This window comes from Salvia miltiorrhiza, chromosome 1, assembly GCF_028751815.1.
Source record: "Salvia miltiorrhiza cultivar Shanhuang (shh) chromosome 1, IMPLAD_Smil_shh, whole genome shotgun sequence".
NCBI classification, from domain to species: domain Eukaryota; kingdom Viridiplantae; phylum Streptophyta; class Magnoliopsida; order Lamiales; family Lamiaceae; genus Salvia; species Salvia miltiorrhiza.
The window spans coordinates 19,834,870-19,859,650 of NC_080387.1; the positions used below are offsets into that span (position 1 = coordinate 19,834,870).

Here is a 24,781-nt window from a genome sequence, read left to right on the forward strand (position 1 = left end):
AATTAATAATAAATATAAAATAATATATATTTAAATTAGCGACAGCGCAACTGCCGCTAATTAGCGGCGGCTGTTTGCCGTCGATAATGCGCCGGTAATAGGCAAAAGGCGGATCGCCGTTTTTTCCACCGTCGTGCCGTCGGTAATTGCCAGCGGCGGCGCCGCCGTCGTTATTTACGCATTTTTTTGTAGTGAGTGGTGCACTTCTTTTGGGCACGGGATTTAAGGAGAATAAGATTGTAGTGTAAAGGTGTGTAAATGTGTGTGGGGCCACATTATTTGTAGTGTAAAATTATTACGAAAAAAAAGAAATGCACCACTTTCGGTGGGACAACCCAAAAAGAAATACGCACTACTTTCGATAAGACGAAGGGAGTATATAGATTTGTTTTTTCGTTATGTATAAGTGTGTCATACATAATTTTTCTCATTAATGTATCTAGAGCTAGGGCTGTAAACGAGCCGAGCCGAGCCGAATACAAGCAGGCTCGAGCTCGGCTCGTTTAAATATTCGGGTGTTCGAGCTCGGCTCGAGCTCGATTCGAGCTTTTATCTTGATGATCGAGCTCGGCTCGTCACCCACATACTAAGCTCGAGCTCGGTTCGAGTTCGGCTCGGGTGATGCTCGATAATGTCGAATTCGAGCTTGAGCTCGAGCTCGGCTCGTCAGATGTTCGTATATATGATGTTCAAGCTCGAATTTGTTATAAATTTAAGAAAATCTTCTTAATTAATATGTTATTCGAGTTCGAGTTCGACTCGTTTAAGGCTCGTGTACTAACTCGATTTAAGGCTCGACTGAAGGTTCGTGAACAGGCTCGCGAACATGTTCGCGAACAATCGAATTCGAACATGTTCGCGAGCTCAACGAGCCGAGCACTGTCAGGCTCGAGCTCGGCTCGATAAAAATTTCGAGCTCGAAATCAGGCTCGAGCTCGGCTCGTTTATTATCGAATCAAGCTCCGAACGAGCTTTTTTCGAGCTGAATCTCGAATAGCTCGCGAGTAGCTCTGTTCATTTACAGCCCTATCTAGAGCCAATTGAATTGACACTAAGTCAAAATTCTCATTGAAAATATAAAAATATTTAATGAATTTAATATATATATACACATTTAATTGTTATATTAAAATTATATAAGGTAAAATATATAAAGGATAAGAATATATTTTCATGTTAAAATGTAATAAATAAATTTTTACATTTGATCTGGATCAAGTTGATCCAAATAGTGGATCAAGTTGATCCAAATAGCAAGGTCCTTTGCATAAAACTTGCACAATCTAAAAGCTACGATCACAATTTAATTGTAAAGAATTCACATCAAGCTTAAGCTTGGAACTGCGTCATGATCGATCATACCGTAGTTAATTAATTAGCTAGTCCGAAGATCCAGATGGATCCCTAGAGTGATTCACCCTCCAAAACCAATGAGAGTAACTCTTCCTTTAAGTAGAGTTCTCTTTGGCACTCCCCAAAAGAAATCTAGCATCATTTTTCAGTACAAGGCAAGATCTCAAATATACAAAATGTAACCTCATCATTGGCCTATGCTCCTCCACATATATATACTTCTCCAACCAAACAACACACATATATATATCATCATCATCATCATCATCTCCCCCACCCACCATTCTTGTTTGCTTTTATGAATTACACAAATCACAAACCATCAACACATACACCTAAAATGCAGGGAGGCACATCAGGCCATGTATCACTAGGGTTTGCATTCTTGATCATAGGAATGTGGCACCTCTTCAACTCCATCAAGCACCACTCTCTCCACCCAAAAACCTTCATTTCCCTCCCATGGTTCCCTGTCCCAAGATTCAAATACCTAGAGCCCATCACCATCATCTTGGTCACATCTGTCTTCATAATCTCGGAGCTTTTCGCCGGCGGCGGGCGCCCCGCCACAGCACCCAATAACCTCCGCCACCTGGAGCACTCCATCATCGCTATCTCCTTCTCCCTCTACGCCGTCTTTGCCGTCCTCTTCGACAGGATTGCCGCCCCGCTGCCCGCCCAGCGGGTGCTCCTCCACCTGCTCCAGGCGGCGGCGTTCGCGCAGCAGCTCCTCATCCTCCACCTCCACTCCACCGACCACGCCGGCGTCGAGGGGCAGTACCACTGGCTCATGCAGATCGTCACGCTCGTGACGCTGATCGCCACCATCTCCGTCGCCGGAAACCCCGCGAGCTTCCTGAGCTCGTTCGTGAGAGGGTTTTCTGTGATTTTTCAAGGGATTTGGCTGGTGGTCATGGGGTTTATGCTGTGGACGCCGGAGTGGATGCCGGAGGGCTGCTTCTTGAAGGCGGAGGCGGTGCTGTGCCACGGCGATCGGGCTCTGCGGCGGGCTAAGGCGTTGGTGAATCTGCAGTTTGGATTGTATCTGATAGCTTTAACGGTGTGTGCGATGGTGTTTTACTTGGTTGTGATAAAGTTTTACCCTCAAGAAAAAGCTGAGTATCGCTCGTTGATGACCAAGTTTGACGACGAAGAGGAGGGAGATTAAGGTCTTGCAAATTAAATGAAACTTATGAATCATGTTAAAGAAAAGAAGAAAAAAAAAAGAAAAGAAAGAGAATTTGTGGGAAGAATTGGTATAGGTATAATACTCGATCGACATGTACAGAATGTGTTGTTGGTGTGGGTCCTTTGAAAAGGAGAAGTGGTGGAGTTTTAATCTTAGACCTAAATCTTTATATATATATTAAAGACTGCACTGTTTAGATATGCGTTTGAGAAAGTGGTGGAGTTTTAACCTTAAACCTAAATCTTTACATATACTGTTTAGATATGCGTCTTGGATCCCATAAAAAAGACATGCAACTGTTTGTAAAACATGCCTAAAATCAAAATTCGAATAAAATTGGTAAATGTTTTAGAATTTTAACCCTTAATTTGGGATTGAGATTCATGATCACTGTACCATACTTGATATATATCCTGCTTTGTGTTTGTGTGAAGTTTGTTTTACTAAAGATAATTAAGAAACGATATGAAATTGGAAAACATACTAAAATGACAAAAGGGGTATGAAATTGGAGGATAGATAGAGTAATAGGTTTATAAATTCAAAGTTATGATATACTACAACTTTTTTAAAATTTTAATACTTGAAATAAAAATTTATTAAATATTATTTTTACAAAAAAATATTATTAAAATAATAGATATAATTGGAACATATTAGTACACACGAAATTGTGGGACACCAAATGTCATCACATTTATTTGATCCTTCGACTGCCGATGTAGAGCTTCATCCAATAAACTTAACTAAATCGCGCATGTATAAAAATTAGGTTTGCAACTATACGAGCTACATAACTCAGTGCTATCAAGCATTACTTTGTAGTTGGAAATATTTGTATAGAAGAGAAAAGACGACTGCCTAATCTCCTTTTTATTTTTGCTTCTTGGGCAAATTATAACTACTACAGAACTACTTTTATAATGAATTAATTATTAATGTCACTCACTTGCCGTGGACTCCAACGCATGATCAGTTTGTTGTATACAAGATTACTTATCAAGTTATCTGAATATCTGTGTTGCACAAATTTAGACATGTTACATGAAATGCTGATTAGCCAATATTTCAAAATTTAATGTTGGATTGACACTATATAAAAAAAGTGACTGTTTCAACGTTAAATTATTAATTAGGAAAAAAAAATATGTGCACACTTAATTGGACATTTTTGTCAATTTGTATATTTTTATTAATTGAGGAATTAATTTAATTTTATTTGAATTTACAATTTACCTTATTATCCATGATAATTATTAAGGAAATGATTTCTTGTAATCTTTCCTTAAAATTCAAAATCTTATTTCCTTTCGCATAATCTTATTATCGGCCTCTCACCTCCACACAATGGTGAACTTCGACGACGGCTCTCGCAACCGCGCCCCCCTACGGTCACTGCCTCGTTGCTGGCATCGCCAAGTACGTCGTGGATCTCAAGGGCGTCATCTCCGTGGACGCGCTCGTTTCACAGGACAAGAAGGTGTCCACCTGCACCTCATTGCCGGCCGAATCTCGTTTTCAGGGCAGTGGTTTTCACCACGACGCATTGCTTCTTGCTCTTTGTTTGTTTTCTGTGCAGCTTCTCAGCTTGGAGTTTTGTCGAACACTTAGTGTGCGTTGCTTATTTTTTCTGCAGCTCCTTCATTTGTTTGGTCCGTTAGCCACAGAGAGCTTCACAGAGCTCTTTACCAACATAATTCTACTTAATTCAATTTGATTATATATATGATTTTCATATTTCATTTTTTTAGTTTAGCAACCTTTCATCATATTTTACTTTTCCTAAGAGCTGTGAGAGACGGAAGACAGAGTCAGAGCAAGAACTGAAGATTCTCGATTTTACTACGGTTTCATTGTTGAATGTTTTACAGTTTTATTGAGATATTGATTTTTAGTCATATGTCTATGTGTGTGGCTAGAATCCTTTTTCCCAGGGTTTAGGGAGTAGACATGATTTGAATTTCTGACTGTTTGATTCAATTAATTGAGACTGTTATTCCTTTTTATGTTCTTGTTTTAATTGTTTGGTTTATTGCTTGATCACCAATTTAGCATAATCATAAGTTTAATTTAATTTGAGATCGAGAGATGATGATTATTACATGAACTAAGAACATAGAACACATTTATTTTAATTCTAAAGGGAATTGATAATTGTGAAGGCATTAATCCTAGGAACTTTTAGGAGTTACATGTTAGAAGTGTGATCCAGGGATGGTAGCCTTGCATGTAATCAACGGTTTGTATGCCACGGGAGTGGGTATGAACTAGCTTAGAGATTGCCTTAGGAATCATCTTATTAATTGAATTGAACATGTTAGTTAGGAGAATCTGTTAAAACCTTTTGCCTTGGGAAATCTTCTCTTATCCGTTTCTCTGTTTCGCAGCTTGATTTATTTTGTTACTTGTTCTTTATTTATTTATTTAGTTTTAAAAACATAACTCTTAATTTCGTTTGTCCAGATAGAGTAGAATAATTTAGGATAGGAATTGGTTAATTCAGTCTCTGCGGAATACGACCTTGCTTGCAATTGCACTCGTACACTTGCAGCGTTTCAAATAAAATAGCGAATATTAATTTAAATAAAATCTACAAAGCCAATAGAATGGAGACAAGTGTCTCTTTCTCATTGATAGAATATAGAAGAGTGAGAGAGACCACCTGGTCTCAATTTTTCTTGTGATCGACCATGGCTTATTTCACCACCATGGCTTATTTCACCCTTTTCATTTTTAAATATTTTTTATTTGTTTTAGTGATGTGGCGTTCGACCATGGCAAAAAAATATTGCCCATAAAGATTGTCTAATAGACTAGACTATATATATAGACTATAAAAGTCTGAATTTATCTTACCAAGACCGAACTTGGAGTTGCCAATTAGATCGGCCCAACCCTGCCTAAGCTTGCGTTAGCCCGCCCCAATTTAGGACCAACCCAATCCAAACTCATGATTGAGCCGAGCCAAGTTTGGGATGAGTTTTTTTGGAAAGGGTAATTTTAAATACAATCTCTAATTTTTTTCACTATAATCTTTTAGGGTGCGTTTATTTTGATGGAAAATGAAAAAAAATATATACTTTCACCTTTTTTTTATTATTTTCACATATTTACTGTGATGAAAAAATTTCTTTGAGTAAGAGAGAATATTTTCTCTAACAGCCCATTTTCACTCTTTTTTTCTCCAATATTGAATAATATTATCCTAAAATAGGGGTGTGAAAATATTTTCTAATATTTTCTCATATTTTCATCTCTAGTAAATATATGATAAAAAAAATAGAAAAAGATAATATTTTGGATTATTAGTGCCTAAATACACTAACTTTGAGAGTAGCTTGATTTTGCACATGAACTTTGAAAGGTGTAAAAAAATACGTGAACTTTGATATTATAGCAATTTTCCATAAATTCAATTTTTACTCAAATTAAGACTGACGTGGCAAGTCGAAATATCGACGTGTATTCATTGGACATTTGAAAACTGACATCATAGAGGACATCTCTAAAAGATGACGTATAAGGCATCTCTAAATCCATAAATTTTAAGATTTTTATAGAGTTCAAATATCTAGAATTTGAATTTGTGATAAAATCGCTACAACATTAAAAAATAGTGAACCTATTAAAGGCACGGGTGATATAAAATAAGAATCAATTTCAGCTCTTAAATCATCAAGATCTACGGTTGATTCATCATTCTATTAGATGAATTCATGATCCTAAGTTCGAATCCCAAAGATAACAAAAATTTATTTCTCGCAATTTATACCTTTATACAGAAAATTTATACGTGTTCTACATAAAATTAAAATTCATACATTTTTTCTAGTTCTTATTTCTTATTTTAAGAGATGTTCTCACGGTAGCCCTTCCATATATATATATATATATATATATAGGGTTAAGTACCAAATACCCCCCCAACGTTGGGGCCCCTATCGCGTATAGGACCCTATAGTCAGGGTCCGCGCTGTTTACTACCTCAACGTGGCTAAACCTAAGCAAATTCACACCATTATATATATATATATATATATGGTCAAGTTAAACAGAGAATTATTATATATTTCATTTTGAACAAGTCTATACATTTTACGAACAGATCAACATAACTAACGAACAGACGTATTTAGTGAAAAAAAGAGAAAAACTCGCCACCAGCAGGATTCGAACCCGAAGCAAATTATTGTTCATGCGGTACATTGATTTGTTCGTAAAAATTGTAGATCTGTTCGTTTTTATTTTACGAATTCTCTATTCTCTAAATATTTAGCATTCTCTGTTTAACTTTTCTCTCTCTCTCTCTCTCTCTCTCTCTCTATATATATATATATATATATATATATATATAGGGTAGTGCTATTCAATGGTTTTCCCTTAGTCTATAATATAAGACTAAATCATGACCGTCTATTATACAAATCCAACGGCTGGATTCCCATCTTTAATGGGCTGAATAATTCATTTAATAAAAGAAAATATTCATATGAAATTGTTTCTGAAGGATATTTTGGCCATAAGTTGTTGACCTTCCAAATCTACACGATTCTCATTCCCAATTAATTAGGAAATTTAAGATTTGAAATTGTTCAAGCTTGATTTATTCACGGGAGTGACACCATTCCGGATTAAATGATTTCTATTAAATGATTTATACCTAAAATTGAACAAAAACTGGCGGTGGACTGGCGTGAGGTATGGTAGTGGCGGTGCTGCTGTTCGGCGTCGAGATATGGCGACGGCTCTGTGTGCGGTAACGGCGAACAGCGAACAGAGGTGGTGCGCGGATGAAAGGCGACGGGACCTGGTGTGAGGAGGCGTGTCGGGTATGCACAGGGCGGCGCTGACGGCGTCCGGCTGAACTGAAGTGGTGGGCGGAGCATGGCGGTGCTGCTGGAAGCGGATTGGAGAGCAGGTCGCGCTCTGCCGGGCGTTCAACTGGGTTGAAGAGGGGACGCACGATGTGATATATTAAAATGTAGCATTTATGAATTATTGGTTTGCGTATGAATTATTTTTGGTTTACGTGTGAATTATTTTGATTTTCGTACGAATTATTTTAGCCACAACTCTAATTGTATGAATTATTTTTGGTATCATACGAATTATTTTAGCCTCAACTTTTATTGTATGAATTGTTTTCGATTTTCGTACAAATTATTTTGTATGAATTTTTTTTTTATTTATGTATGGATTTTTAATGAATCCAATATAAATAACAAAAAGTCTTTTAACGAATCCAATAACAAATTATCCTAAAATCTTTAACGAGTCCAATACCGAAAGTGGAATATGTCTAAAATGTGATGAATTATGGAGTATAATCGTATGAATTTTTATAAAAATTTAAACGAACAATACATATATTTATTTAATTCAAAATAATTCGTGCAACTGAGAAGCATCGTTCACGTCTATTGAACTTAGTGCACCATGCAATACATAATAATATATTAAGAAGGAAATAAATATAGAAATGTGATGAATTATAGAGTATGATTGTATGAATTTTTATAAAAATTTAAACGAACTATACATATATTTATTTAATTCATATACGTATACTACTTAACTATTTTTTTATTATTCTGCTGCCTTCCTTGATCGTATAGGTTAGATTAATTTTGTATCTGTGGAATGTTAGATATTGACTTAAAAGTAATCCCTTGATTTAAGGAAATGACAATATTAAAATTCTAAAATTACTTTTCTATCCTAATACCTAATATAATGTTAATTACCTAAGGAAATTAGATTGAAGATCTGGCCGTTTATTTAAGAAAGATCAAGCGTCAATATTGAGTCTTATTTTATAGGCTAAGTGTGGGTCTTATTTTAGCGCAACCCTATATATATATATATATATATATATATATATATATATATATATATTCAGTGAATCTATTTCTTTATATATTTATAGAGTATTATATATAGAGTGTAGTTTCGCAAAAAAATTATATATATTGAAAAAATAAAAAAAATAATAAATAAATTAATAAAACTTATGAACAAACATTAACGTATCAATAAATTTTACGAATAAATCAATAAAATTCATCAATAAATTTATCGAATAAATCAATAAACCATTTGAACCAGGCGACCTATTCATACATATTTTATTCAAAAAATTATTTATTTATTTACATGTACACTCCATTTTCTAAATATACAGTATTATTAATTAGGAGTTAAACCATATTTTTTCGAACTTGAAAATTTAGACCATTTATTATTAATTTCGGGAGTTAAGCCATACTTAAATTCGATCAGGCTATTTTACAGGTGAGACGTGCGTGACTTCACAGCTGAAACCCGAACGTTGATGTGAAATTTTATTTCATTCCTTTATTTGGTATATTGTATGTGTACACATACAATAATACATAATTAAAAACAAAAATAAAAATAAATTAAAAAATATTTTTAAAATACACAAATAATTGTCTTTGCTCAACGACACATTGAAGGGTTGAAATTAAATTATATATATATATATATATATATATATATATATATATATATATATATATTCCTCAAGATATCCTAGTGACGGGTCAAAATTAAATTGTAGGATTATATATATTCCTCGAGATAATAATAATTATTTATTTATTTATAAAAAAATATCTTATTCTATATAATAGGAAAATATGAAAATATTAATTTTCTCTTGTACGTTACATTGTAACATCTCACTATTAGAATTAACATCTCACTATTAGAATTTTTCTCAAATTTCTTTTATTTACAACTCATTTTGATTATATACATTCTCAAATAATGAGAATATGTTACAATCTCACTATTAGAATTAACTTCTCACTATTAGAATTTTTCTCAAATTTCTATTATTTACAACTCATTCTGATTATATACATTCTCATAAATAATGAGAATATGTTAATGGTGTGAAATGCGCGAAATAGATTTTCTCAAATTTCTTTTATTTACAACTCATATACATTCTCAAATATGTTAATGGTGTGAAATACGCGAAATAGATAGTGAAAATCCCACCAATTTAGTTGAGTTCAAAATCAAATGTTAGCCACCAATTTAGTTGAATTCAAATTTTCTTTATATGCCACGCTATACAAAATTAGGCCATATTTAATTTGGGAACGTGACTTACTTACACCGAAATTAATAATAAATGGCCCACATTACACTTACACTGAAATAAATAATAAATGACCCAAATTTGCAAGCTCGAAAAAATATAACATAATTTTACTAAGCTCGAAAAAATATAACATAATTTTACTAAGTGTCATAACGTAGTGGCCTACAAAAATTTTGAACTCAGTATTATAAGTGAACCTTTCTACTCTAGCTAGTTTAGTGGCTTGGCCAGTTACTCGCAAGTCCAATAACCAACACTGCTACGTTGAGTTGACACAACCCAGCATATACCTCGTTCATCAACAATAGCGGATATATATATGTGCCTTCCAGACCAGTCGGTCTAACATATTTCAAAATTTCCACAAAAACAGATTTGAGAAGACCAAAAAACTTCGATAGAAATCAAAGGCGAATCTATGTTTATATGGAGTAAAAATTAAGCAAGAAACATGTCTTGTTTTAGGGGCAGGTCGATGGGCGGGTTGTGTTTATCGGAGGGAAGTTTGATCCGGCCAATGGAGCGCTGCGGCACGAGCTTCATATTCTCGCAGTTGCAAATCTCGATCATAAATCCATCGGGATCTTTGAAGAAGAGCTGGTCGATGGCGGCGCCTTCTCCCTCCCCCACACTTCTCTTCATGTACTTGATGTTCATCTCCTCCAGCTTCCGCACCATAGCCTCCATGTCCTCGCACTATCATCACCACTTACAAATTATTTTCTTCCTAATTCTAAATTTCTTTCATGAATTAGTACCTGAAATGAGATGTGGTTATCCATGGGGTCCAAGCGCTGCTTATCTGTGGGCAGCTTCTCCTCGTCCTTGGACTGCACCAAGTGGATGCCGACGCCGTAGTTGAAGAGCCACGCGCCGTCGAAGTCGAAGGACTCCGGCCGCTTGATCAGCACGAAGCCTAGTACCTTGCTGTAGAATTCAATCGATTCCTTCACCGCTCTACAAACCCTAGAAACATGGTTGAGTGACATGAGAGGAACGTCATTCTGCTTTTCTTCTGCCTTCTGCATTTTGCCTTTCTTCTTCCTCAATTTCATCCTATATGTAGATGGCGGCGAGGACAGGAGAGACGACGCGTGTATTACACGTGTGAGATACATGTTTGCCGCCACGCATGCATCACCCTACACCACACCTGCCTCAATTTTCAAACCCTTCCTCTTTTACTCTATATATGTACAAGTACGAGTATTTGTCCGCTATGAATTGAAATCATTTCGAGTTAAACTTTTTCTTATTTTAATTTTAAGCTTTTGAATTTCGGCTGACAAATAATATTACACCAATAAAGATTTGCCTCGAGCTCACACTTTTTCAAATAATTAGTACTTTTTATTTACATAAATTAAATTGCTTTATTTCAATTTAGAGGGAGTACTTTATGCCTAATTCAAAAGATTCAGAGTGTATTTCCGAATAATTCTATCAAATATTGGTTACTCTTCTGGTCTACGATATTATTTTCACTTTTGCTATTTTGTTATTTTTACGTCGACAATATTATTTTTACTTTTATTTATAATAATAAACTCCATTCACAATAATAGTTGGACTCAAACTCTACTTATAATAATACTCACTATTATTAATTACGAGTCAGACGATTTTTTAGGACAATAATTTGAGTTGATTTGAAAATTAGGACAAAAAATTTTGAATTTATAAAAATATGACACTAATCGAATTTTTGGGCTTACCCGCAAGAACCAAGCACGTGACAATCCGCGGAGGGGTTGATTATGTGGCAAGTTAGGGCTTCAGATAGGATGTGATATGCTTGGTCCGTGGGGATAAGCCCAAAAATTTGATAATGGGCCAAGAAATGTCATGCGGCATGCTTATTAATTAATGTCCTATTTTTACAAACCCGAAAATTTTTGTCCTAATTTTCAAATCTACCTAAGTTACTGTCCTAAAAAACCTTCTGACTCTATCAATGACTACCCATCACTTCTTTAAAACCTTTGTCGTCCACAAAGTGGAAACAATATTATCGACGGATGGAGTATAATAAATAGGGTCAATATATGAAATTGATCAATTTTGCTAGAGTAACACTAAAATTTGTTCACACATATAAAAAATTTAAAATTTAGCCAATTTTTATATAAAAATACAAATTTACCCCTAACATTAAAAATTTAAAAATTAGTCAATTTTCTCTCTCTCTCTCTCTCTCTCTCTCTCTCTCTCTCTCTCTCTCTCTCTCCCCCTATTCTCGCTGGCTGTCGATCTCCCCCAATCATCGAGCTCTGGTAGAATATGTGCCAGTGAAAGAAAACGATTGAAATCAATAGAAATCTTGAGATTCTGATGAGCGTGATCGATTTGCAAAGATCAAAATTACCAATCTTGAGAGAGACGACGCTCTGCCATCGAGGGCAGAGCTACTTGCGAAATTTGAATGCAGATGCATTTACTCATTTTGTGTTTCAGTTTACGGCATTTAATATCTGCATAACTTATAAGGGTGCGTTCTCTTTGGTTGTAAAATTATCATGAGAAAATGATGGAAATGAAACGGTGGAAAATTAAATTTTATCATTTCCACTCTTGTTATCTCATTTGATGGAAAAAAAATTATCCTATACACATGTTCTCTTTGTTGGAAAATGATGGATAAATTGTTAAAATGACTATATTGCCCTTATTATTTACTTAATTATTTTATACTACTATACTTTCAATTTTGCCGCTGACCCACCCCTCTCCCTCCCCCCCCCCAATTTTTCTTTTTTTTTAAATTTTTTTTCTAAGTGGATGTTACTTTTCCATACACTATATTTTCTATCATATACTCCCTCCGTCCACGAAAGAACTTTCCATCTTTCTTTTTTGGGACGTCCACGAAAGAACTTCCTACCTATTTTTGAACTATACTCCACCACTTATAATTACTCTTACTTTTCACAACTCTCAATATTAATTATAACACATTTTCACCACTCCCAATACACTCAATTACCTTTTCTCCACTTTCAATACACTCAACAATATTTTTTCTTAAAACCCATGTCACTCTCTCCTAGGAAGTTCTTTCATGGACGGAGGGATCATATAACTACATTAGGTTTATGAGTAAAACAAATCTAGACCTTGTTTGTGAACTTATTATTTCAGTTAGTGCATAAAAAAATAATGATCTAATGGTCAATTAGTTACTCCCTTCGTGGCAGCTAGCTTGATCATTTTTTTTTCAGCACGAATTTTAAGGAATTATTATTTAGTGTGTTAAATGTGATAGATGAAAATGTGAATAAAAGGAAAAAAAAAATTGTTATATAAGGAAAGTGATCAAGTTAGTTGGGACTGCCTGAAAAGGAATACTGATCAAGTTAGTTGGGACGGAGAGAGTACTATTTTAGCCAATTTGCAAAATTGAGTTGGGTGATGCACTCATCGTGTATTAAGGTTTTTTTTTCAATTATCAAGTAAATGCAAACTTTTTTAGAAAAAGTAAGTTAATATTATAGTATATGATTTTTGTATCAAATTGATTTACTCCTATTTTTGAAGATTTTGAGTGGTAAATTGATGGTGGGAGTTCTCAGGAAAGTTCCCGAGCTTGTAGATATATTAAATTTGTATTTTTAGTTTTGTGAATTTTTGTAGTGTACAAAGATATTGAGAAAATTAGTAGATATTTGTGTCTGTCTCTGTAAATTTTTCGCTTTTGCAGTTATTTTTTATGATTTTATAGATTTGTGAGTTTGTGTTTTTGTCATTTGTAAAATTTTGCCATGGAGATATCTTCTGAACCTACGAATATGGATGTGAGTTTGAGTTGTTAATGTTCTTGATGGCACAAGTAATTCGATGAATTCATACCTGAATCGCTATTGTTGGTTATGGATTTAGGTTTTAAAGCTTGGATTCACAATCAACACTTCAAACTTTAAAATTTAAATTCACAATTGAATAACTAGTGTTGGTTGTGAATTCAACTTTTAAAACTTAAATTCACAATTAGAAATAGTGTTGGTTGTAAAATCAAGCTTTGAAACTTGAATTCGCAACTGAATAGCTAGTGCTGGTTGTGAAATCAAGCTTTAAAGCTTGATTTCACAACTAGAAATAATGCTATTAGTGAATTCGAGTTTTAAAATTCGAATTCGCAACCAACATTATTTCTATTTGTGAATTCAAGCTTTAAAACTCGAATTCATGACTAGAAATATTATTAGTTGTAAATTATAGTTCAAAAACTCGAATTCACAACTAAAAAAAATTAGTGGATAATTTTAAAGTTTTTTATGTGAAGGGAAAAATGGTAAGTATTTTTAAATTTTTTATTTTAGTGGCCAATTTTTATTTTTACAATTCCAAAGTGGTCATTTTCAAAGTCCACTATAATAAATATATATAGAATTGAGATGTCAATAATTATTTTTTAATCATATATTTTTAGATATTTTTATATTATAGTATTTTTTTCTCAACTATGAATAAAGTGTCCAAATTTAAAATTTTGCACAGAGCATTAAAATTCTGCACGCACGTGGAGGATAAAATCCCCTAATGATGATGGACAACTAATGTACCCTGTAGATTGTAACTCACTTGGTAGGAAGTTTGCTTATTTTATATACAGTTTCAACAATGTAGAATCAGTGGATCAAGTCTACCTGATGGTGCATGAAGAGAAGTCTAATGTTCTACAGATCAACTGATAAAAGAATATCAACAAAGGTCGCCTAACGACAAAAGATCAAGTTTTGAAGAATAAAACTGAGGACGAAATTAGTCTACCTGCATCGGCCGAATTAGATTAACTAATCATCTACTTAAGGTCTATTGAAATAAAGCGGAGTCAACCTGTGATCTAGTAAATTACACAGAGTCAACCTAAGACCTAACTGAGTTTATGCGGAGCCTGACAACGTATCTGCAGAAAATTCTGACATTTCATAACATGGTAAAACCTTTTTGAGAGATCTGTTGAACTTACACAGAGTCAACCTATGACCTAGTTGAGTTTAAGCAGAGACTGACAACGTATCTGCAACGAATTCTGACATTTTCATAACAGAGTAAAACCTATTTCAGAGATCTGTTGAACTTACATAGAGTCATCAACCTAAGACCTAGTTGAGTTAAAGAAGAGCCTGACTACGTATCTGCAGAAAATCCTGACATTTGCTTACCAGAGTAAAATCTTTTTTATAGCGTAAGTGTACTACGATGTTGCAAGAGCCGAAAGCGATGTACCATGAATCAAACGAGAAGTTTTTCAAGACAGATAAGTTTGAATTTTGAATGGTGTTCCCTCCAAAGACATTATTCATCTTCTCTCCTTTAAATACCCGAAGAACTCAATAGTTCAAAGTTACCGAAAATGTTACGAACAAAATTTCTTAAGTAATCGAAGCTATCAACTTTCAATATCTTTAGCAACAAAAGTAACAAGAAGAAAAACTCAACGACTAAGATGATTCAAGCTTTGATACAAGTTATCACTTGAAATCCTAAAGTTATTTCCCAATAGTTTTTAGGTTGTTTTTATTGGATATCGATAACCTAGAATCAAGCAAACTGGTTCTTTAATATTGTTCTTAATTGTAACAGTTTACTTAAGTTCAAACCTATCTTCAAACAACCATCACTTACCTAGGAGTTAAGAGTTTGTTATAAAAAGTAGAAGCAAGTAACTGGTGAAACTGTTACAACGATGGATGTTGTTGACTAGTAGCTGGTGACAACACAGGAGCTCACCCAGACTTCCGACTCCATAGATCTCGTGGGCGTGCACTTGGAGAAGGCTGCAACGTAGTCTACCCAAATAATAGAAGCCTTTGGTCCAACGATGGATGCCCCTTGCAGCGTGGCCACCAAGAGGAGGAGGACAGCCGACAAAACGAGACGGAGCATGGATTCTGGTATGGGATCTCAATATGGTAGTATGTGTTTTATGTGATTGTGGTGTTGTTCTTGACTGTTGCATGATGTTCTTATTTTATAGAGGTAGAGAAATGGTGGATCATGTGGCTTTGAGTTAAAATGTTAGTGATCTCTCCCTGGTTGATGATGCCAAAAAAAGGGAAAATGAAAGACGTTCAATTCGAGGAGCCCGAAGATGGTAGAGATACGGCTAAAGCAGTTTCCGCTGCAACTGAGAGACAAACGAAGTCTGCACACTCTGCCCCTACTGCCCCTAAAGTTGATGATCCCATTACTGTGGCACTAATGGCAGGTGCCTCCACATAAGTTGTTGAGACCCACTCATCTTTCTAGTGGTATCGAGAAAGAATAGCATAAAAGAAACCCACTAAGGAGAAACCCGATGATAGAGAGAAGAGGCTAGAAGCTTTTCGTCAGCAATTTTATGGAAAGTCGTGTGTAGAAGCAGAAGCTAACGACAAGGCCAAGAGCCGAGCCAACTTTTTGGCGAATATGAAACAACGACAAATGAGCTAAAGAAGACAGAAAGAACTAAGAGTTTGCAAGCACAACGACTCTATGACATGTGGAAATTCATCAATGATGGGTTCGTGGACGATTGTGGCTTTTCTGAAAAGGCTATCAGTGATGGATTTTTGTAAAGGTTGAGAACCTATGATGTTTATGCCACCATCAGAAGCATTTTGAATACAGTCTACCGAAGCCATGTCAATATCATAGCCCCTTCTCAAGTTACCTATCCTCCACCAAAATGGGAAAATGGTACTATCAATCGAGTTGCAATCGAGGCTCAAGCAATATATGTTCCAAATATCATGAAACTGGACCTAGTTCGAAATGCAGAAGAATACAAAGTTCTCTTTGAGTGATTATTCAGTAAGTGTGGTCAGCTGAGTGATGAACAAACATATGCCAGAGAGCAACTACCCACAAACAGAACCATTGTTAATCATATTGTAATAGACTTGTATAAGTTGTTGATCTATAATTTAACTGATGTACTTGTAACAGCTTAACAATCTACCTATATAAAGGTATTCTTTCCTTGATTCAACTTGATGATAATTTCTCTTTGTTCAGGCTCTATCCTATAGTTTTTCTTACTTTTCTTATGATTGCACTAACACTCTCTTGTCTAAGCTAACCTTGATTTCTCTTTAAAAAATAAGAAATCTACTGAGAGAAAAGTAATCATTTTTGCATAGCATCTTTAGCTCTATATCTTGATTTTAAGTTTTTCTTCTGTCAGATAGAGCATAGTGGTTTTGGCATGATCATCAAAAATGTGAAAATTGATGGAAAAGTTCTTATGTTTTGATTAGATGACAAACCCCCCTAATGATGATGGTCAACTGCTATACTTTTTAGATTGCAATCTACTTGTTAGGGAGTTTGCTTCTTTTATTTACAGGTTGCAGCAATGAAGAATCAGTGGATAAAGTCTATTGATGGTGCATGAAGAGAAGTCTACTGATCACAAATCAACTAATAAAAGAATATCAACGAAGGTCACCTCTAGATAGAAGATCAAGTTTTAAAGAATAAAGTTAAGGACTAAGTCAGTCTACCCGCATCAGCTAAAGGAGATCAGCTAATAAGCTACCCAAGGTCTACCAAAGAAATGCGGAATCAACCCGACATATGCTGAACTTACAAGGAGTTAACCTAAGACCTAGTTAAGTTTAAGCGGAGACTTGCACCATATCTACATAAGATCTAGAAAGGTGCATAAGGGAGTACAACTTTTTCAAAGCGTTCATGTACAATATTGCAAACACAAAAAATCAATGTACCATAAGTCAAATGAGAAGTTTTTCAAGATAGATAAGTTTAGACTTTGAATTGTGTTCCTTCCAATGACATTATTCTTCCATCTTATAAAATTGATAGTGTGGTAAACAATATCTATGTATTTTTATACGGAAACTACCTGATTAGGTACGATAGGAATGTTTATAATTTTCGGCATGATGAATCCCTAAGATGGTGAGTAAAATGGAGTTCCGATTCTACTAAGATAGGGATCCTACAGATCGAGATCCAACTCTTTTTTCATGACCTTGTTATATTTTAAATTCTTCGCTAGAAAATAGAAAATGCTTCGGAGATTCCCTATCGTGGGTCAACACGGAGATTCTCGAGCGTGGCCGGTGAAATTAATATTATTACCTCCTACGTCCCAAAGAAAGCGGTGCATATTCCTTTTTGAGCCGTCCCAACGAAAGTGGTGCATTTTCTTTTTTGGTAATAATTTTACACTACAAACAATATGGCCACACACACCTTTACACATTTTTACACTACAATTTTATTGTTCTTAAATCCCGTGCCGAAAAGAAGCGCACCGCTTTCGTTGGGACGGAGGAAGTATATAATAATTTACAAAAGTTCTTAGATAATAAGCCTATGCAAAATCCTGTATGGAATAATACATGTTACATCAAAATATTGGTATGTCATAATAACTAATGATAATATTACATTTCGTGACAACGATGTTACATAATATTTTTGGGCATGATGGCACTTCAAAGGCCAGTAGTGACAACAAAATTGATCAATAGGACTAAGATAGTAACATAAATTGAATCATAATAGCTCAACATCTTCTTGATCTCCATCGCCATCATCAACCTCATTATCTTCGTCTTCTTCGGGTGCATCAGGATCGACTCCCTAAAAACCAAGATTCGATTAAAATTACCCATTAATATGTATACGCTTGAGCTCTATGGCAAGGACACCATTTTCAAAGACGAAACAGATATAATGCAGACCTTCATTTGTTTCTCCAAGCGCTCTAGTCCTTTTTTGGCAGCATCGTTTTGCGGGTTTATTCTGAAATTGGGTGGAAAAGTGGAACCAAATTCAGCAGATTCTATCATGCAATGCTGGAAGTAGGGCACAGAGAAGAGATAGTTTACCTCAGTGCTGCCTGATAATGTGAAAGGGCATCTTGCAGCATATTTGTTGCTGCAAAGACTTGAGCGAGCTTGACATGCAAACAATCATCGGCCCAATCTTTCAAATAACGTTGCAACAGGGAGACCGCATCTCCATTTCGACCTTCCATGACGTGGAGTTCAGCCAAAGCCAACGCGGCTCCAAGAAAACCAGGTTCAAGTCTTAGGGCTGATTCATAGAACTTCTTTGCCTGCAAAGATATGCCACAAAATTGTGCCTAATTATCCCTAATTTCAGTAAGGATACCAATTTAAGTATGCTAAGTAATTCAAAATTAGAGACAGGATCACTGATGAATTCATCATACACATAGCTCCTTTGGCAGACAGGAAATAACAGATTAAACTCATTTATGCTGTATGTTTTAAACAGATTACATAGTTTTGTGTGTGTGTGTGTGTATGTGTGTGTGAACGCGCGTAGGCTTACCTTTTCTCTTCCGGTGACATGACTAGCATGTACATCCCCAACTAGTTTCAGAGCTTTTCCGGATTGAGGGATCGCTTTCATGGCCTCTCTTGCTGCAAATAGAGCTTCTTTCACCTTTGAAACAGCTAGATATGAACGAACTAAACCTGTAATACAACTCCAGAGTTTCATACTATGCCATCTCTCTTGTTACACAATTTGATTAGTTGAAAGAATATTCATACTTATGAACTCGGCAAACATCAGAATGTGATACATCAGTCAATTGTCTCAACTTACCTTGATATGAGCGAAGATCGGGCCTTAGTTCTTGAGCTCCCCTAAAGGCAATGACAGCTGCTTCTGGTCGATTCAACGACAAGAAAAGATTTCCCTGTATAATCTCAAATTGTTAGGTATACAAATCCTAATAACAAACATAAAATCTAGGAATTAAAAAAACAAAACTGTGCATTTTTAAGTCTTAATCAGAGTAGATCGCCATACCTTCATTATGTAGCCAGCTACGTGCCTTTCATCAATCCGGATGCTCTGTTTATGGTAAAATAAATAACGATTACTTTGATGGTAAAATAAATAACGATCACAAAGTACTTCTAGCAATCTAACCAACTTAAAGAGAAGAAACTTAACCTTCTCAGCATACGTTAAAGCTCCTCTCTCATCTTTCTTTTCCCACAGAACAGCTAAGGCCACTAAAACTTCAGGTCTTGTAGGATCGATGTTCAAGAGATCATGAACTAACTTATTTAACTTGGAATTATCGGACTTGAGCTTCAGAAGCATAGCATACTCATCCATATATGTCACAACATATGGATCAATTGACAGGACCTGGAGAAGCCATTGGCTAATTTTACTGTGTTTATCAACGAAACATATTGCATGAATATATAAGTAAACTACTCACGGTTTCAAAATCCAGAATGGCTTCATCGTTTTTTCCTATGACAGCTTTAACCTTCAGAAAAGCAATTCCCAAAATGTGTCAGCGTTGTCACAAGCTATAGCTGTCATGAAAAAATAGTACTCCCTCCGTCCACGAAAAATAGTGCACAATTACTATATTTGACGTCCACAAAAAATGGGGCACTTTCCCTTTTAGTACATGGGCCCACCTCTTTTCCTTATATTTTATCCTTACAAATACCCCTTATTTACAAAAAAACCACCTTTAATTCAATCTCAACCACTCATTTCATACAATGGTGGGACCCTTCTTCCACTAACCACCCATTTTACTAAAACTCGTGCCTAAAGAATGTGCCCCATTTTTGGTGGACGGAGGGAGTAATTGCATTGTCACAAAAAGTTGTTCTTAAGGAAACTTCCCAACGAACTGACACCTAAAGGCTAAAGCTACTGCAACGACAAGCATGCAACTGAGAACATATTTAAACTGCTAGGCCTCATCCCACAAACCTTGGCCATTTCAAGTAAAATGTGGATGTTGTTAGGAAATCGCTGTAGCAGTTCCGAAAATAGATCGAGGCCACCTGATAACCATTGAAAAGCAATGAAAAGAAAAATGAATAATAAAAGGTGAGTTGTTTGTTCAATAAAGAATTCATGTTGATACAATTAGATAACTTAAAAGAATGATGAACTCGGTGCAGATTTTTCCAGTGAAGAGCCAATTCAGCCTTCCCAGGAAAAAGCTGTCTAATACTACAAATTAGAATATAAGTGTGGCATGCACAGGCATTACATTGTGAACATGAGAAGAAGCAATTTGCATCTATAGATTCTTAGATTAGGAGATAAGAAAATATATAGCAATAACCCGACCTTTGTAATCATTTGAAGCAATACAGCATTGGGCTTCAACGTAGCGCTGCACCAAAAGTAGGGGAAACGCTATTACAGTGCACAAAAGAACTAGGCAATATGAAGCTCAATAGAAGGCAAACAAAATAATGGTTAAAAGGAAATTGCTGCCAAATCCATGGATTAAGACATGCCATTCCTAGAAGAAAGAAAAAGGCATCTAGAAAGGTTGAAGTGTGTCATAAGGAAGGGAAGATAAATGAAGGGAACTGTCATAATGTCATGGAAGCAAAAATTTTATATCTATACAAAATAAGATCAAGAGATTATAAGTTTACATCCCAAAGTTGTAAATAACTCTATTGTGACAACAACTTACTGCCAGCCAGCGACTTGAATCAAAATGATCAAAAGGAGGTCTTCCGCTTCTACTCGGTGTCTGCGATGCCAAAAATAAAATTGGAGGTGAACATTTTGAATTTTCGCTTTAACATGAAATAATTTTGAAATATCTAATGCAGCATAAAACAATTAGCGGGCATAGAGCTTCTATGAATATAAGGAAAATATATTGCAGTGTTATGTAAATTACTACTTACCTCGACACACATTATTGTACAAAATTAAGAAGATGACAGAAGAGATGGAGAATTGCTTGATGACACCAACTGAACAACACATATTTCTGAAAATTCTGATACATCTAGCTTTAAAGAAGCAAGTATAGGGATCTCAGAATAAGTAATGAGTCGAATCCATACTTAACACGAATGGAAGCTTGACAGATAAAAACTCTATATAATGGGCAAAACATCAGGTGGTTAATTATAATGGATACTATACCCATATCAAAAGGCAGTGAGAAGGTAACATGAAAGGAAAACTAAGATGATTATCAGAGAAAAAGAGTAAAACTTAAGACCCTAATCAGAGCTGGCTAGCCTCAGATAGAAAAACTAACTTGCATAATGAGAAAGTTGTGTACCAAAATGTCTAGTAAGCACCAATATACCATTAAACTGGGAAGGAAGTACAGAGTCATAGAATAGGAAACAGTAATAAAAAGGAACCACGTATATAGACCACGAAACAAACCTGAGGAAACAATGAAATAATATCCTTTGCTAAAACGCCTAATTCGGCCAAAGCTATGATGGCCTCAAATATGTAAGGACAATTCCTGTCAACATTAAAGACAAAATTTATTGGTAGTGTTTGTCATGTCTCTCCAATAATGTCATTTAAACAAAGTGTAACAATAAACAAAGTTGGCGGGTATATACTGTGAGTTCACATACACAAAGGGAAAGAGATGGGATTATTAGCATCACATTGTTCAGAAAGGACATAAAAAGAAAATATGACATAAAAAGAAAATATGCACTTGAATCCATAATAACTTATAGAAACTTGAAGCGTCAATTCTCAAAGGATTTTCAGAAGAGAAATCTGTTGGTTGAGTAATTGTCTTCCAAGAAGGTTGAACATCTCCACTGCAAACATTTTGTTAGCACCATATGAAGTAAGCTAAGAAGCTTGCAGATTGTATAAAACTGTTATACCAAGGTAGCAGACCTCAAACACTCCTTAAAACATCCAATTGCAGCTCGAGTATGCCTAGAATTCCGATAAAGCTTTGCCATCATAAGATTCATCTCCAGATTCCTCGACTTGCTTGGGATTCCTTCCATCTGTTAATTCATATCAAATTTTGTCAATCTATCGTTCATATGATAGTTTCATAAATTCAAGGTACAAAAAACACTGAAGCTAGATACAGTTTAAATGCACCATTGATACAAGAAAGTACCTAGAACGTGTCCAGAAAGACAAAATAAAAACAATTTAAAAATCACTAACTTGTAGAAAGTACAAACCTCAGCAAGAGCAGCTCTGTTCTCACCAAGTGAGCTATGACACGTGGCAATCTTGAATTTCACCTGCATTGAAGTAAAATAAAAATAAAAAATGATGCAGATGGTCATTTTGGTTTTAGAAAACTGAAAATATCCAGAAGAACTTGTGAACTGAATTACCTCATTTTCGTTTATTGCTGAAGTGTTACATGAATTTGGAGAAGAAGATCTATTAGATGCTGGTAATGTGCTCCTAGTTGTTGGAGTTGTATTTGCAGTTTGTTTTGGTAGTATTTTGTGGCACTGCAACGCTTGTTTATATACTTGCTGTTGAAAGATGCAAGAAACTTAGATGGAAATGCTCCAACAGACAATAAATAATAAACCTAATCATGTGTCACACATTGTCAAGCATATGTTAAGAAATAAAGAAGCAGAAAATATAAGGTACAAACTCAAATTTCGTTACAAGTTTTTGGCATTATAGATGAATGTGGGCATTGCAAGATGATCGGTTTCCAAAAGACGATGCCACAAGTGCATATTTTTGGAGGACCAAACATGCACATTGACATCAACTTTAAAGATCCGATAGCTCCCACTGCAGTACAAATTACTAACTTAGAAGAACCAAAAGAGTAAATTTGGACTTGAAAGCTGTGAATCAAGTTAGGAATCTAATCACCCTATTGGCTTCCTATATGCTTAGTCGGGCTTGTAAAATAAGACCAATCAGAGCAAGTTCTTCATAATGTACCAATAACAGAGGGTTCTCACTTATACTTTACAATAAAAAAAAGTCATCTAAAATTAAATTTTAAAAAAATGGGCCGTCCATTTATAGATATTGGAAATTTTACAAGGGCTAATAGTGTTTTATATCCCGAACTTTCAGCGTTTTCCATAAAATGTCCCGAACTTCCATTTTCTCCTAAAAAAACCCGAACTTTCAGTTTTTTCAATAAAATGTCTCGCTATACAAAATCCGCTGATGAAAAGATGACTTATCACGCCGGATATTTCAGGGACCACCATTGTTGAAAAACCATATTAGGAACCACCATTGTTGGAAAATGCTAAAAGTTCAGCGTTTTTTGTCATATTTCCGTAATCGAATTTTATAGAGCGGGACATTTTATGGAAAAAATTGAAAGTTTGGGGATTTTTTTAGGAGAAACAAAAAGTTCGGAACATTTTATGGAAAACGTTGAATGTTCCCAACATAAAACACCCATTTTTACAATTATACAAAACACAGATACTCGACTCAGAGCAACAGCACAAAATTTTGCATCAATCACGATAATAGCTAGCTCAACATAAGCATGATCTTACAATTGCCCTTCGATGCTCCTTCTCTCGAAAGAGCGAATCACCGAACAGAACCTGTCACCAGACAGCCATTACCAAAACAAATTCCTCGCACTTGAAAAACAATGAACCAAAACAATAACAATCGCAAAGTACCAAGCTTTCAGCTTTGAGATGAGGGCTCGTCTCAGGATTTATCGACGTTGAAGATACAGCAAAACAACCCTAGTTCAAGCAAACAACAAATATTATCTTGCCGTAAAAAAACAAAAAAAAAGTACGCGAGCTCAAATTTTTCTGGGATTGATTCATGATAACGCGAATTGTACCAGAATTTGAGCAGAAGAGAAGAGACCATGATCCAGAAGAGTGTGTAATTGGTCTTTGGGAACATCCATCGAACAGTTGGAGTGCTGCGTGAGCTGTGTCTTGTGTGTGAAGCGTCTGGGAGCGACGGAGTGAAGCGCTCTTCTTTCCTTTCTTTTATTTTTATTTTTTTCCTTTTTTTCTTCCTTTTGAGAGTCGAAGCGCTCTTCTTATTTGAAATCGTTTGTTCGGTGAAAATTGTATTTGCGATTACGCCGAGATTAGGTCCACCAAGGATTATGACTGATTTTATGGAATGGGATACTCTTTCCCTCAATTTATTAAGTATCACCGTATTTTATTTTTAATTTTTTATTTTATATGTATTTATTTATAAAAATATAAAATACTTTATAATACTCTAATTAATGTTTCATTCATTCATAAAAAATATTTTTTTACTATTTTAAGATGTTCATAAAAATTAATCTCTTTTAATTTTTGAAAATTTTCTTTCTTCACTCACAATACAATTAATCATTCATATTAACACAATTT

At 35.1% G+C, this 24,781-nt stretch overlaps 3 protein-coding genes across 3 annotated transcripts; 1 reads left to right on the forward strand and 2 right to left on the reverse strand.

The window, feature by feature from the left end:
- Nucleotides 1-1,693: 1,693 nt before the first annotated feature.
- LOC130994304 (uncharacterized) lies at nt 1,694-2,521 on the forward strand. The gene has a single exon (XM_057919371.1). It carries the CDS (start codon nt 1,694-1,696, stop codon nt 2,519-2,521), a length of 828 nt encoding a protein of 275 aa, XP_057775354.1.
- A 7,550-nt stretch (nt 2,522-10,071) lies between these two features.
- Nucleotides 10,072-10,866, reverse strand: LOC131006898 (glyoxylase I 4). Its single transcript, XM_057934046.1, has 2 exons — nt 10,433-10,866; nt 10,072-10,370 (listed from the first exon to the last, which is right to left on the reverse strand). Exons 1-2 carry the CDS (start codon nt 10,790-10,792, stop codon nt 10,113-10,115), a joined length of 618 nt encoding a protein of 205 aa, XP_057790029.1. The 5' UTR covers nt 10,793-10,866; the 3' UTR covers nt 10,072-10,112.
- A 7,143-nt stretch (nt 10,867-18,009) lies between these two features.
- Nucleotides 18,010-24,483, reverse strand: LOC131006891 (anaphase-promoting complex subunit 7). Its single transcript, XM_057934037.1, has 18 exons — nt 24,247-24,483; nt 24,074-24,142; nt 23,942-23,992; nt 22,787-22,933; nt 22,628-22,690; nt 22,326-22,441; nt 21,846-21,930; nt 21,130-21,189; nt 20,772-20,817; nt 20,406-20,479; nt 19,894-19,944; nt 19,617-19,817; nt 19,470-19,514; nt 19,263-19,356; nt 18,984-19,129; nt 18,515-18,744; nt 18,368-18,428; nt 18,010-18,266 (listed from the first exon to the last, which is right to left on the reverse strand). The coding sequence occupies exons 1-18, from the start codon at nt 24,313-24,315 to the stop codon at nt 18,180-18,182; spliced, it is 1,695 nt and encodes a 564-aa protein (XP_057790020.1). The 5' UTR covers nt 24,316-24,483; the 3' UTR covers nt 18,010-18,179.
- Nucleotides 24,484-24,781: the final 298 nt, after the last annotated feature.

Bases quoted from the DNA above. Each gene is read 5' to 3' on its own strand.
- LOC130994304 (XM_057919371.1), top strand. From the start codon at position 1,694: ATGCAGGGAGGCACATCAGGCCATGTATCACTAGGGTTTGCATTCTTG.
- LOC131006898 (XM_057934046.1), bottom strand. From the start codon at position 10,792: ATGTATCTCACACGTGTAATACACGCGTCGTCTCTCCTGTCCTCGCCG. The intron at 10,371-10,432 runs GTACTAATTCAT...TGGTGATGATAG, and splicing joins ATAACCACATCTCATTTCAG to TGCGAGGACATGGAGGCTAT.
- LOC131006891 (XM_057934037.1), bottom strand. From the start codon at position 24,315: ATGGATGTTCCCAAAGACCAATTACACACTCTTCTGGATCATGGTCTC. The intron at 22,691-22,786 runs GTAATTCAGTTC...ACTTCAATGCAG, and splicing joins CAGCAATAAACGAAAATGAG to GTGAAATTCAAGATTGCCAC. The intron at 19,945-20,405 runs GTTTGTGGGATG...GCTTTTCTGAAG, and splicing joins TTTTACTTGAAATGGCCAAG to GTTAAAGCTGTCATAGGAAA.